Genomic DNA, 15577 nt, shown 5'->3' on the forward strand with positions numbered 1-15577 from the left:
GTACATTCCCCTTTCGCATGACATATGTTTTTCAAATGTTAATGAATTTATTTATGTGTGTACTGTAGTCTCCTTGCAAAATTACATATGTCAAAATGCTTACATTTCTTCATTGCACATGTCTGTGTGATCAGAAAAGGGAGTCGGCAGCTAACTGGACTATGTCTACCAGACTAGTTTTAAATGCTTGCAGAGGTACTCAGAAATGAGTTCAAACAAAATTCACAAGAATATACCTTCAATCTCAAGAAAATCTGCTGTCTTATTGTATTTTTTTAAAAAAAATGCATGAACAAAAAACAAGTTCAAATATGGGAAAACATAATGTGGATATGAACATGACGACACCCTTTTCTAAATTAAAAAAAAAATAATAAATAAAAATCTAAAAAATATATGTTGTTGAAGAACGGCATATAAGCAATTACTATGAATATAGTAAGGAAACTGGCTTCTCGTACTGCACTATGCATAATATTTAATTTTTTAAGAATTTTAAAAATGCACCAATCGCAACTTGTAATATTTAAAACAGCTGCGTGGACAGCACTTTCACATCGTCAGGTCCAGTTTTCTGCTGGATCTCCCCACTGATTTGCCAGGACCTCACTGAAATGACTCACGCACTATTTTAATACTGTCTACAGATACTCGATATCGATTACGACTCTTGCCTTGCCTTTATCAGTTTTCACAAACTGTCGGTACCACCTACTTCTGTGGTGCGTTCTTTTTCAAGCTTTGCATGAAATTTATTCTGCACCGCATTCACAGATCGGGACATCTCAAACTGAAGTACAAGAAAGCTTTTTCCTTCCGTAACACCGTCTTGAATATCAGCCTCGTAGTTGCGTAAGAAGCGAACTGTTGGCAGTGCATGAGAAACCTTTACAGTTAAAGCTAAGTTTATTAACTTTTGAAACCATATGTGTATGGCCTGCATTATTATTATTCATATATACCTAGGTATAATGTTTGTAATTATACATTTGCAAAAGTGCAGCTGGATGACACTGCATGCTGGCTGGCATGGAAGCTGGGTGGTGGCCTCTTTGGACCCTAGGAATTTGTTCGGCAGCTTGGCGAAAACTGTAGGCATAAATTCTGTCATTTTGCCGGTTGAATATTTCTTGTACGGTGAATATTTTTCATCGGTGAACAGGATTCGCTTGGGTTTCCCGTTCGCTGGAATAACCTCTTGGCTCTTGTGGCTCGTATCTTCTTTAAAGCTGGTGTCAACGGTTGTCCTGTAACGGGGATTGGTTCTTCTGTAAACCCCAAGTTTAAGGTCCTGTTTGATGATACGAGACATTGTTCTCTTATGTATATCCATCTTCTGTGCCATGATTATCTGTTTTCGAAGAGGATTTCGAAGAATTCGCGCAGCTAACGCTTTCACAGCTGCTGGCGTCCTTGAAATGCGGGAGGGGGGGGGGGGCACTTCTTGCTCTGTCATCGATCGAGGAGGTGTCGTTGAACTATTTGATGCACTGATACACAAATTTCTGCATAATTTGCAAAGGCTTTAGAAGATTGAAAATCTTTACCGGCGACTTGTTGCACTTACGCAACGCGATCACAGCGATACGATTCTCTTTGATGCCCCATTCCACGTTAACAGGACGAGTGAACAACACAAACTGGGGATTGGTTTGCACTACAGGTTCGGCACGATGTTGTGTAAACAAAGCTGGTCGCGAAAATTAGTCGAACTGACCGTGTGGCGCTAGTGAACTTAGCAAAAGAACTTATGGCACGACTGGGCATATGTATGTATATGCATATGTTGGGGGGAGTGTTGAGAGAGGGAGAAATACATCGACACCACCGATAATACACCTAAGACTTAAGGAAGTGATAATATACATGATTTTATGAATATATATATATATATATATATATATATATATATATATAATGAACATGGGTCGAAATCGTAAAAGGCGTTCCAAAACCGACGAAGGCGTTGATATAATGCCGAATATCTCGTGAACTCGGAAAGATATCGTTGTCGGATCAAAAGATTACACACAAAGTTAACGCTGACAAATGCAATCATGCACTGATGGTAGCAGAGCGGTCGCTGTAAAGCAAGGATCCCTACAGATTGGGAATATATGTGTGAATTCTCCACCTGTCTATAGGGATCCCTGTAACGCGGCGACCACTCCGCTACCATCAATATGTCATTGTATTTGTCGGCGTCGACTTTCTGTGTAATCTTTTTATTTGACAGCGATATATTTCTGAGTTCACGAGATATTAAGCACCTTCGCCGGTTTTGCAAAGCTTCTGACGATAAAACGATACCGCTTTCAACCTACGTTCATTACACATCCTTTGCTTAATTTCATATCTATTATATCTATTATATCCTTCAGTTCGTCGGAGCATTATCACCCTATATAAGAGAGAGAGAGAGGGAGCAGCGGTGGCCCAGTCGGTGGTAAGGTGCTTATCTAGCAATAAACGATTGTAGATAAGCGGTACACAGTGAAATCGGGATTTATTTCCCATTCTATCCTCGTTCTAAAGTTACTTCGGGATTCACCAAGCTTCTATAAAATAGGTATCTCGGGGTAAACGTGGCCTGAGCTTGGTACTGCCTACATTACCTACAGTACGTGCGATGGTCGAGAAAATGTGGAGCCTTACATCCATATCGCTCGTGCGTCGTGCCTCAGCTTGCCTTAAATAGGGGCATCTTAATACAGAATGATGCATAATACCAAAAGGTAACTTTAATCAATGATCTCAAACTGTAGAACGGTTTATACACTACTATATAACTAACTACTAGGTGTTGCATCTTTGAAAAAGAAGATGGGTCCACTACTAAAGCCTAAGACCGATTGAATCATGCAAATAGTAAAATAGAACTTATTCCACTAAAATGACAGCACAATTCTTTTCACCTCAGACCACGAATAGTTAATTTCATATTCCTCTTTAACTACAAATTCATACTACCCATACTTATAAACATTCACGGTTATTCTTCACAATAAACCAATTACTTATCATATCAACCACAGTAAATCGCCTAATTTTCAGTCGTCTATCGATTTGGCACGAAATCAAAGTAACTACTAACAAACTACCCGACGAACAAAGTAACCGAATGTCAACCAATATTCTATATTGCTAATTCCTAATAATAAACAGTCACGCTATCAATATCTGCGCTGCCTGCCTGCCTGCCTGACACAAACAGATATCACTAGGACGCAGACAATTTGCAGATTTAAGACGACTGTGACGATTTCATTTGATTAAAAAACTGGCATTGTGTCAATTTACTTATTTCAAAGTAAAAAATGGGCCGTAACAATATTTAGATTTGAGTATTACAATTTATGTATTACAATTTATGTATTGCAAGTTAGTTGGTGAGTAAACTACTATTATTACTACTGCTAAAAAATAAATTTAAACAATTAGAGCTCTTAATTAGGCACGAGAGTATACAGCGGGTCGAAGGCTCGGGACAAATAACTAGCTCTTTTAATTGCTTTAATTACCAGTTTCACTGTTTATTTTGCAACTCCCGAAAAAAAATCGTCAGATTTCTAACCGTCACCATTAAAAGAAAGAAAAAAAGTGTGTTGGAATTTTTGTTAGTTGATTCTATAATCGTTCCAGACAATATATGTAATAATTATTACTTTTATCGAAACTTAGTGAACGATAAGAACATTCATATCTTTCTCTTGTACAAAGTTCTGCGTAAGTATACAATATGATCGAGGCATTTCTGTACTTAAAAACTGCATGTTAGACCAGTCTGTGAAAGGTGACCTAAACAGAACTGTATATGGAACTCCTCGCAGCTATTACAGTTAGCATGATTCCTGGTTGGAGCTCATGTGGTTCGGTTCCCACGTTAGGCTGTAGGTCCATGTATCATATAGGCTCGGTACTGAACTTTAAATTAATCAAAAAAGAAGTGTAGATTATCTATGTCCATGTGAGAAAATACTGAAAACTATTTCTCTTAAAAGAAGTATCCACTTTCACTTCAGCCCCATCTAAAGTTTCTACAACTTAAAATCACTGTTCAGTACATCCAGGCACATTTTCTACATGAACAGCTGTACACGTATATACGCTTACCTTTGTAATCGACATCTAATAAACTCTGCTAACGAAGTTCCAATGAGAGAAATGATAAAATCTGCTACTATCAGTCGGTAAATTTCTTGGCCAATAGCGGTTTCCCAGCACTGAAAGTAAACACAAACAAATAACAAATGAAAAATAAATATTATTATAGTATTTCCTATATTAAGCTCTGAATTCAGCTCTCATGAAAGCTTTTGCAGTGGTGAAGCTCAATGTTAAAGTATGCCAGATTCTCCCCAAGGTCCACGGCAAAACTAATCGTTTATTGTCGCTATCGAGAAACAAAAATAATGCAATATGCTATTTTTTTTCCTCTGTAACTCACAAAAACTGAGGACACAAATTGTGAATATTAGACGAATTCGAAATTTCAACATTATTATTTTGAACGGGACATTGTATGCTTGCACTCACACATGTGTACTAAAACATAATATACAAGTAGTATCGAACGAATGTTATGAAGACAGCACAACATGGGAACAAGAAATGACGCAGGAACATCAATTAATGTTTGTACACACTTCCTTCAATTTAGGGAGATAATTATGCCTAAACTTACATTACCTTTTAGAAGTACAAATATATTTCTATGTATCGTATTGTACATATTTCTATGTATGTAAATTTCTTAATCACATATTAAAAGAAATTATAACAAGCACTCTCGTCTTACGTATGAATCAGTCAAGACGTTGCATAGGAGTGATTCGTGCCTGGCAGTCGCACTGTCACTTGATTCTCTGATCTCTAGCCCATATCTCTTTTGACGTCACGGCTATACGGAATAACAAAGCAGAAGACACGAGTGATGAAGAGGATCTGCCGAAGTGAGAACGCTAAAAGGCAAAAGTTCTTACGGTAACTCCTTCAAGACCGAACAAAGAGTTATATTATTAATGAAGAAAGAAGTTCGTATATTTCTCTTTTTTTGCAGCTCACTTTCCAATTTTGTCCATGAAAAATATGATAAAAAAGTTTACCACAATATCACTCTAATAAGTGCTATTAAAAGAAAAAAGTATTGCATGGGTAGTTACTGTCTATGCTAACCAACTGGCTACGTTGCCTACGAATGCCGCTGAATTCATCGTAACACGAACAAAAAATAAATAAATAAATAAATAAAATAAAATAAAATAAAATAAATAAATAAAAAGTAACTGAATTCTATCCTAAGGCAAGCCAACTCAATCGGGATTGGCATATCCTACTTCACAAAGGTCCTGTTCCATAAAATCTATTTCCCTCTAGAACTACACACAAGGCTCTTCCTCAAAGATTTTCCAATTAGAACTCTTATATCTACCGTGCAATTTCCCATACGAACACATAGCCTATTTATCTTAGACACCCACGGTTATCCCACGAATCAGTTAAAATTTCTAGTCGTTTAAGATTTAAATACACCAGATACAACCACAATCCGCAAACATATCTTGAACAAAAATCGTCTTTACCATTACAATAAAATAGTAGTAATATTTTCAAAACAATTGTAATATACTTTAATTGAAAATTGCTAATATTCTCAATCATGATACTATTCCACATAATCCAACCGTACTTATTTACTTTTATACTTTCGAACTTCAGTGGATTTATACTCATTGCATCGAAATGTTAATCACAAAACTGAACGAAGAATGATACGGCCTTTGTCATTTGTCAAGTTCCTTTACAATTTGAATGTCACTGACAAAAGTCAAGAGAACTTTATTGAAATGGTTGACAAAAAAATAAAATAAAATAAAATAAATAAATTAAAATACTAAATAACACATTCGAAAAATGAACATTAACATCACGTTCGGGGGGAGGGGGAGTAGGGCGAAATAGTCGTTGAGTTGATTTTCAGTTTAACGTCCCGCCCAGCAGCGAGGCTATATGAGACGTGGACCTACTGATTAACGTGGAATCCGAATTACATGAGCTCCCGCCGGGAATCGAACCCGGGTCTCCCACGCCATAGGCGGGCGAAGTAGTCGTATTTACCCTAAGTTTTATGATCATGTTTTAAACTAGTTGAATGTACAATTCATAAGTGGAAAACAAAGTCTAATAATAACTTTGCTTCCTTTCTAAGAGAGAAGCAGAACAATTCTGATGTTTTGTATTGATATTTACTATTAAGATCAAAAGAAGATACATATATACTTGTGTGATTTGAGCAATCGGTTTCCTTTTATATTGGAACCCTGCTGCAGCAAACTTACCTTTTGCACATCACATGATGGAACTTGTTCAAAAGAAGGAAGCTAGTGTCGAAGTTTGTATCAAAACCACACGAGTTGAGTTGATTTTAGTTTAGCGTCCCGTTCAGCAGCGAGGCTATATGAGACGTAGACCTACTGATTAACGTGGAATCCGAACCACATGAGCTCCCGCCGGGAATCGAACCCGGGTCTCCCACGCCGAAGGCGCGTACGCTAACCGCTTAGCCACGAGGGAACTCCAAAACCACACGAATTCCCAAATAATAATACATCTTTACAATTTCTGCGCGTGTACCATTATAGTTCAATTGAAACTTTGGGAAAAAACTATCGTATTGCATTAGGAAAGCACAAAACATTTTTCAAACTAAGGATAACTTTCTTCATCGCTGTTTTACAACTAAATACAAGTGCAATTTAACATTTTCAAAAAATTGAATACAAAGTTTTTAAATGGTTGACACTTCTACAATGTGGCATGCATTGTTTACAAAGAATGCAAAACCTTCGTGAAAACTGCTTTAGGCATTATTTCTTGCTATGAGAATACAAATATTGCACGGTTTTTCGAACAAACTAAAGATTAAAAAATAGAATTACCATATCGTCGGTCCAATGCCAAAACCGCGAATGTGCAAATTTTGCTTAACTGCAGTTTCTTGTTATTTGGGGCGCACAGATTCCAATAACAAAGTCCCATTTGTGAAATATTGAAGTTATATTATATTATAGTGAAATATTGAAGTTATATGAAGTTATATTTTGTGATATTTGAAGTTATCATCAATTCCTAAAACATGTACCTGAGTCTATATACTGATTTTTCGGAGTAAGTTGAATACTAAAATGCTTATAACTCAAAATCAAATTTAGCACTTCGCGGTTTTGGCATTGGATCGACAATATGTCTTAACTATTGGACATAAATATATGAAATTTCATATATAAAGTTTCTTGTCTCAGAGAATAGGAATTTGTGATCATTTAGGAAATAATTCAATGTGGTTGGTACAGAGGACAGGAACAATGTGATCGTGATTGTTTAAACTAACAGATGTAACGATACGACATTTCATATCTCATTGTTCAGTTTTAGAAACGATATCTAACGATAACAATAGCCTAACGATAACTATGAAATGAAGTCAAATCTACCGCGTTTTGATGTACACAAAAGTAGTTTCGTGGTAGCTACGTCTCAACTAAAAAAAGGGGGAAAAAGAAGAGACTGGAAAAATTAATTTCAAAAGAGCTAACGATTTCCATGAAACGGGGTGAGCGAGTTTAGTCACCCAGACTTCACATGGATGTGTATCTTTAGAATATTTTTCGAATCCTTATCGCTTATTTCTCATATGAAATGAAATCGCTGAGTTTTACGTCCCACGGTTATGCCGACTAGGCTAAAGGAGACGGTAAGGATGAGAAATGAATGAAATGGTGGAATGAAGAAAGTGGGAGTGTCCCGAAGAAACCCACGCACACGGTGTTTGTCCACCAGAAAGTTCACTTGGCGCGAGCTGGGATCGAACCTGGTTCTGATATATTTATATTTATATACCGGGTTGGCTATTAAGCCTTTTAAGGTCAATATTAAGAATAAATTTATTGTGGTTTGAAAACACATATTTACCATTCTATTCGATGACCTGACATTTTTCGAAAACATCATACAATTGCATCGCCATATAACTTCTGTGGTTTCTGGTCAAAAAATTATAACACCTTGTTTTCACAGTCCTCTATTAAAATAACGCAATTCAGGGAGTTATAGAGAGACCGAACCAAATCATAGTCTGACCATGCCAGGTCCGAGCTATACAGTGGATGGATTAAAATCTCCCAGTCAAGTTCTCTCAATTTCTAACGGATCGTTTAAGATGTACGCTAACTGGTTCTGTCAGCGTGTTGTACGCTACCTTTTATGTTAATCAGTTCCGACCGTTTCTTTTGAATTGTTAAGTACACTCGTGCTAATTGTCGATCGTATATGTCCGTCTCTCGTTCTGCTCGGCGGCAGCAGTTTGTGATGCACGATGCCCTTTCAATCCTACTATACGCACACAGCGTAACCTTCTCACGCGTGGAGCGTAGTGCGCTTTGCCGCTCGCTGTGGAGCTTCTCCTCGCTTTGATCACGATCATTTTCGCATATTCTTATAATGAGTTATCCACCTTTCATCACTCGTGAACAACCTCTTCAGAAATGGCTAGAGTTTGTTACGTTTCAGTAGATTCGCACATAGAACATCAATAGAGTGAATGCTTTCGAGTAAGATCACGTGGCGTCCAAACGTCGAGCTTCTTTTTGTGGCCAGTTTTCCTCAAATGGTTTAACACTGTTTGATGAAAGGAGTTTAGGTCCTTGCCGATGACATGACTATTTATATGACGGTATTGCTGAAGTTTGAGAAAATATCATCCAGTTTTGCTGAGATTGGTTGCCCACTACGAGGAACATCTTCGACATCGAAATTTCCAGAACGAAAGCGACTGAACCATACTTTGGCTGTTGCTTTTTATAACATACCTTGCCCATAAATATCACGAACTTCTTCACGGGCATGTACACCATTTGCGCATTTATCGAAATAAAATTGAAAAATGACGCGAATTTTGAGGAAAGTTCATTCATCTTCACAGTACAATACTTTACTTCTGATTACAAGAATTTCAATACTTTTTGCACATCTACTGATACAACTGTCAGCTGTCAAATGATGCCAGGCCTGACCCGCTACGACTCACACACATCCTGAAATTTGAGACACTAACGCTGTCTCGTGCGCAAAAGGCTCAATAATTTTTAGACTACACGATCTTACTATTAAACATTAAATTTTCCGTTACGTACATGTAAATCTGTATCTGATTTACTACCTCCATTATACACAAGATGAAAATGGAATATCTCGATTTACGTCCCAAAGTTATGCCCTGTAGACTTAAGGCGTCCCCCCTAAACTCACATGGCCTGGGATCGAAGAAGGGACCCCTCGCGCCAGAGGTGTAAACACAAAATAAGAACCAATAGAATTACCAATAGAATTAACCAATAGAATTACATTACCAGTTTCAGATTGCAGAAAAAGTTTTTACATGTTTTTGAGAACTAACAATGTACAGCCTGGTCCGGAAGTGGTCCCCCTAATTGGTGTTTTCTGACGGTTTTAGGTTTTAGCCATATTTGTATTGTCTGGCAACATTATAATTAATAAAGCACCAGTGTATTATTAGTATACAAAGGTGGAGCACCAGCGCACTTCGCGATTCACGTGCGTAATTACCTGAATCAGACGTTTCCTGGCCGCTGGATTGGAAGAGGTTGCGCATCTTCACCAGTTCCCTTTGCCTGGCCTCCAAGAAGTCCCGATGTGACACCAGACAATGCTCTCTGGGGTTTCATAAAGCAACAAGAAACAAACACTCGATATCACAACGTAGGAATTACCAGCAGTTGTGGAACACGCCTTCATCCTCGTGACTCCGGAGTATCTCCGCAAAACATCTGCGAGAATTTGGTGCAAAATTCAGCTGAGTTACGATATGGATGGTGATCATACTGATGTTTATGACCCTTAAGACTTCAAGGTAACTGTGTAAAGACATTCTACAATAACTAACACTATACTGTTGAAACTAAAGGGGAGGTACGCCCACTTCCGGACACCCCTGTACAATTCATTTTCTATTCTACGAACATCAATCGAACACTTACCAAATGGGAGGAGGCATGTTCTAGCCAAAATGCTATCAAAACACCAATGACCACCACTTCGAGAGCAAACGTTCTCACTAAAGTCACATATAGAGCAAATCGAGGGCTCTTGTAATCTTCGAACTTCACCAACCATGAGAAAAACATAGGAATTACCACCATAATAACAGTAACAACTAATGACATCATGCAGGCGTTGGTAATGTCCTGCCTTTCTCCAAAAGTGTAATTTAAAAGCTGCCACATAAGTACTCCCATACCACTAAGTATAAGGATACACAGAATGTGCAACGACATTTGTAGCATTACAGTATAGAATTTAGTCATACAGCTATCATGCGAATCTTCACTCGAATCTTCAGCAAGGAGTTCCTACAAAAATAATAAATAAATACATAAATAAATAAATAAAAATAATATAAATAATAAATAAATAAATACAAATCAAAAATAGCTTATGAATTAAAAATTATAATTCAACTAAAATACAAAAGTGCATTATATGTTGCTTTCATACTTGCACAACTGAATAAACATTATGATTAAGTTTTATGTCACCGTAATCCTATAAACAAAGCTTTCTGTTTCAAATATGTTTTCTTCTACAGCAGTACAAATTATAAGGGGTACCATTTTCTAACTGTCTGATAAAATAGGAAAAAAACAATTATGAAGATTTACGAAAATGCAATCTGTACTTGAGCACGGGTCAATTAGTGAGGAACAATTTGGAAGCTCCGTGTGCTTTTGCTGACGTCATAAGGATGACCCACACTCAATGCCGGCTGTACCGTACGTACAAGTAAAAAATACAAAATTGAAATATGTGAAAAATATAATATTTATAAAAATCCCTTTTTGGAATCTGACTTTCAGATTATATTCGTTTAATTTAGTAACTCGTCTTGGCTATTTGCATATTACATTTCTGATCATGTTTTTACTTTGCGTCAGTTTATGATCACATGGACTGTTGATACAGCCAAGGTGTTTTGCGATCGATTATCCACCAAAGGGGACTACGATGAATGATCAATATTATGCAAATTTATTGACTAAGGTTCGTGAGGCAATCTTACAGAAGTGACGTGGGAAATTCAGCCGGGGAGTGCTGTTTCTGGAGGACAACGCGCTGGTCCACATAGCGCAATTTCAAGACAAGCCTTAAAAGATACAGGTTTTAAAGAGACAGATTACAGACTCTACAGCCCAAGCCTGGTCTCGAGCAACTATTTTCTTTCCTCCAATCTGAAAAAGGGGTTAAGAGGCCGAAGATTAGAGGATGAGAATGAAATTGAAGCGGCTGTAGAAAGTCACTTTAAAAGCAAAGAAAGGGCTTTTTTCGGCGGTAGTAAAGCACTGTATGCCGGATGTGAGAAATGCATTTCCCTCAAGGGAGATTATATTGATTTTTTTTTTTAATTGAAACTTTTATTTAATGCCTTAGGTCGCGAATATACCAGCCACTCCTCGTAAATAGAATTACACACTAGATGAACGAAAAAAACCTATGAAACTATCAAAATACCATTTGCACCATTTGCAATCATACAAGCCACTTCTAAATGCACTGTTGGCAATTTTTTAATGAAGTAGGGATGTAATCCTGTACGAACTTGCAAGACCTGAAAAAGACAAAAGTTTCACCTTCAAAATACGAGAGCTGCTGGAAAAGTTTCTGCAGACTACTACTTACAGTGGCGCTAGTGATCCGTTATTATAAAATTCGGAAGAATATATATATATATATATATTTTATGTTTAAATTGTTTTCGATTGTTTAAGCCAATTCGTTTATTTTCCACAGTAATGGAAATTCACTTTCGAGCAATGATATTATTATTATTATTGTTTATTTATTTATTTATTTTTATTACGAGAAACAATGCATCGAGCGACTTCACTTGGCTTTTGGCGATGAAGCACTATAAAAGTGATTTCATAACTCCAGCGTGGTTATATATTTCTCAATGATTAATTTCATGAACGTCATCTATTTACGTCTGTTGTTGCAAGTAACGTTGATGTTGTAATGACTACAGAGGTTGTTCAGTCTACATTTGGCCAATTTCGACTTACCTAAAAATTTAGAAGAAACAATGGCGCCAGGTCCGTAAGTGCTCGATGTGTTTCCCTTGGTTCCTAACAATAGCCCGACAGCGTAATTTCCACTGTAATAGGCTTCTCTAAAGAACTGGGAAGGGAATCTTGTCCCATTCCCTTTGCACAGCTTTCCAAAGTCCTTCCATAGTTGTCACAAGCCGTTTTCCCAAAGCCCGCTTCAGCAATCCAAATCCACAATAGTCCATACGACTTGCATCTGGAGATTTAACAGGTACCTCATTGAAAGGTATCACCTGTATACCACTTGCCTCCTCCATCTCCCTGTAGAATGCGAGGGACGATCGTGAGGTATGTGATAAGGCCTTTTCCATGTGAATGCGCACCAGATTGGTGTCATTTCAGTACATTGTTGGAATCTCATGCTCGTAGATCGGCCGCATGATCTGCTCCTGAAAATACTGCGAATTTATTTTGCAGTTCTTCGCCACCCTACGAATCTTCAGTTTACCTCGGTAACAGTAGCCAGTAACGACCATGAACCCTTTTGGGACGGATTCTTTACAGACACGGACCCACCTTCTGAAATTCTTGGCGCCTTTCTCTCGGTACATGATGGCTCTCGGTTTGCCGTAGTCGGAAAGGAAAAACCATGCTTCATCGAGCGTTACGACGTACATCCACCTTTGTTTTGCCAGATGCCGTTCGTACAGCTTCCGGGCGTTACACTTTCGTTCCTTTTGGTGGGCATCCGTGAGAAGATGGCCGGGAGCTTTCATGACTTTTTCCAGCTTGAGTTGATGGTGTAACGTTCGGCTCACAGTTTCCAAAGACACGTCAAGACGATTAGCCATATACCTTTGTGTTGGCAGATTTTCTTGCCTTGCCATTTTGCGAAGTTTCCTCTGCATGGTGGAGGTGGCCTTGGTGCATTCCCGCTTCCTAGGCAACTTCGTTGGTGATCCAAATGGTGGAGCTTCGTTGCCTTTGTACTTTTTAATAACATTTTTTATTCCACTTAAACTGATGTTGCAACCATTCTTCTTGCACTGTTTTCTAATAACAGAAACACTAATGTAGGCGTCATAAAGAGCCGCAACATAGCCTTCCCAAAACCGGCTTAGTTTGGGCGGCATTTTGGTCACAGAGCGGAAACTCACACACTTGGAAACAAATTTAACACAACACTCACAACAATGGTCCTGTTTTGTGCGTTATTGTTATCCGCGCGGAAAAACAACTCCGTTCCCAGGAAGCCACTGCACAACACTGCAGGACGCTACGAGCCAGGTCGGGTGAGTCCATTCTGCCCGGAAGGGGGAAGGAACGAAATCGGCCAAACGTAGGCTGAACAACCTCTGCAGAAGAGATCGGCATGTGACATACTGTGATTCGGCATCCTTGAACGTTAACATGAAAGTAATACATACGATTTTGCATGGTCACCTAAACGTACGGAAACTTCCACACAACTTGATAACTCAAGCTCAACAGGCTCGTAAAGAATCGGTGTAAATAAATGATCAAATAATTCAACCAAAGGAAGACAAATTTGGTGTATTACATCTTTACAGCAAACGAAACTTGGATCTATTCGTACGAACACAAAACCGTACAGCAATCAACTGTTTGTGTATTTCAAACTGAGCCAAAACCAACAAAAGTTGCTCGAGAAGTGCTGTCAAGCAAATGATGGCTTGTTTCTTCGGTAACACAAAAAATGTAGCAATCAGAGTAAAATACAATAATTTGTTTACCAGTAGTCATCAATTAATTCTGTAAAACAAACTCAAATTGTGCATCATTCTTCCCCACACAACACCAGTTCTCACTCACCGCACCAAATTATTGATCTTTGTTCACTAAAAATGTCAAATTAATGACTCACTGTTCGTACTCACTTGATTTAACACTTAATGACTTTTTCTCATTCCCACACATGAAAAATCAGATGTGTAGCGATTTACATCGCCTGAAGTAGCCGTTGACACATTCCGAACAGCGGTTTCTGAGGCACTTTTTTTAAAACTGTTGTGCAAAAAAAAAAAAAAAAAAAAAAAAAGCGAATAGCTTAGAACAAAGAAGCAATGATAATTTAAACATAAAAAGATCTACTTTTGCGAATTTTAAAATATCTTAACACTAACGCTACTATAAATAGTAATTTCCACAATCCTTTTTCAGTAACCCTCGTATGTAGCCGACGAGTCATTTATCCATGCGTGAATGAAATACTAAGGTGAGTCAAAATGTATTCAGTTCAATCTATCCCAACCTACGTAACTGTAGTAATGCGTGTGTAAAGTAAAACTATGTAAATACGATATATACAATGATTAACAAAATGTTAAGGAATTACGTACCCCGAACATTTGTAAATTTTAAATAAGATGCAAACATTCTTTGAAAACGTACCAAGACTCTATAAACATAGAAAAAAAAGTCAGAAAGATTTACTACCTTGAGTTCATTGTAAATGCTCTTTGATTTTAGGAGAGCCGCTTCTTCAGTTGCTATTCCGAAATCCCATCCACAAAATATTTTATGAGAAAATACATTTTGTTTTCCTCCAGAGCTTTCAATGAAATTCTTGCGATATGATCTCGCCATGCTGAAAAGCAAAAATTTAAATACGAAATTACGAACTTCAATTCAGCTACACGCTGTGTACATGGGAACACATCATTTACTACACAAAAAATATAACTTAAAACGAAAAATACTAGATCTTCTCAAAAACGATAACAAGAGAGATGTTCTTGTTCATTTAGGGAAACAAATAAATACTATTACCTTACTATATCCTCTGTGTACAATTTCTTCAATATTTCGCCTAAAAATGGTTAAAACTAAAAACTACGATGGCGTAAGCTTGATTCCAAGGTTTTGAAGGAGGAATAAATGAAACTTGAGTTTTAAACTGCACCATAAAATTTGTGCAGTCACAATGGGCGCTCTTGTACTAAACTGACGGTTAGATTTTAAGTGTTTCCAATTATTGTGCTTATTAGGATCCTTTTATTAAATTATTTTTCTGTAAGCTTGTTACAGTCAAATCTTGTAACTTATATTTCACGCACTTCCATACTAATTAGAGCACCGAAATTTTCTGCAGACACGTAAACCCCATGACAATACAATATTTTCATATAATTTTCGCTCTACTTTATCGTCTTGCTGTGAAACTAAGTTATTACAAATGTATTTACATTGGTATATTACAAATGTATTTAGATTACTTTAGCTTCAAGGCGGTGACGAAAACTTGTTGATAGTGATATGCTCACTTAATAGTGAACACTAGTGAAATTCATTAAGGTTATTGCCTTTTATCTTATATATTATTGGTTCGCATCTTATATGCGAAAGTTCGTTCCGTTTTTGGCGTTAGATGGCCATTGAAGTGCAAAATTGAAGTGTCTGCTTCTTCACGTGCACAGTTTTGCTGTTGTGTAGTATTA

The 15577-nt window shown here is 37.4% G+C and overlaps 1 protein-coding gene across 5 annotated transcripts in view; it reads right to left on the reverse strand.

Annotated features, from left to right (window-relative positions):
* LOC145664530 (transmembrane channel-like protein 5) overlaps positions 1-15577 on the reverse strand; it is a 107099-nt gene that overhangs the window by 49878 nt on the left and 41644 nt on the right. For all 5 annotated transcript variants that reach the window (XR_014127460.1, XM_081731277.1, XM_081731275.1 and 2 more), the window contains exons 10-12: positions 14577-14727; positions 10056-10427; positions 4114-4223 (exon numbers count right to left, since the gene is read on the reverse strand). Coding sequence is in view for 4 of the 5 variants with exons in the window: in XM_081731277.1 (XP_081587403.1) it covers positions 4114-4223; positions 10056-10427; positions 14577-14727 (633 nt within the window). In the remaining variant the exon portion in view is untranslated. The remainder of the gene's footprint in view (positions 1-4113; positions 4224-10055; positions 10428-14576; positions 14728-15577) is intronic.

The sequence above is a fragment of the Thermobia domestica genome, chromosome 11 (genome assembly GCF_964235325.1).
Source record: "Thermobia domestica chromosome 11, izTheDome1.hap1.1, whole genome shotgun sequence".
Lineage (NCBI taxonomy): Eukaryota > Metazoa > Arthropoda > Insecta > Zygentoma > Lepismatidae > Thermobia > Thermobia domestica.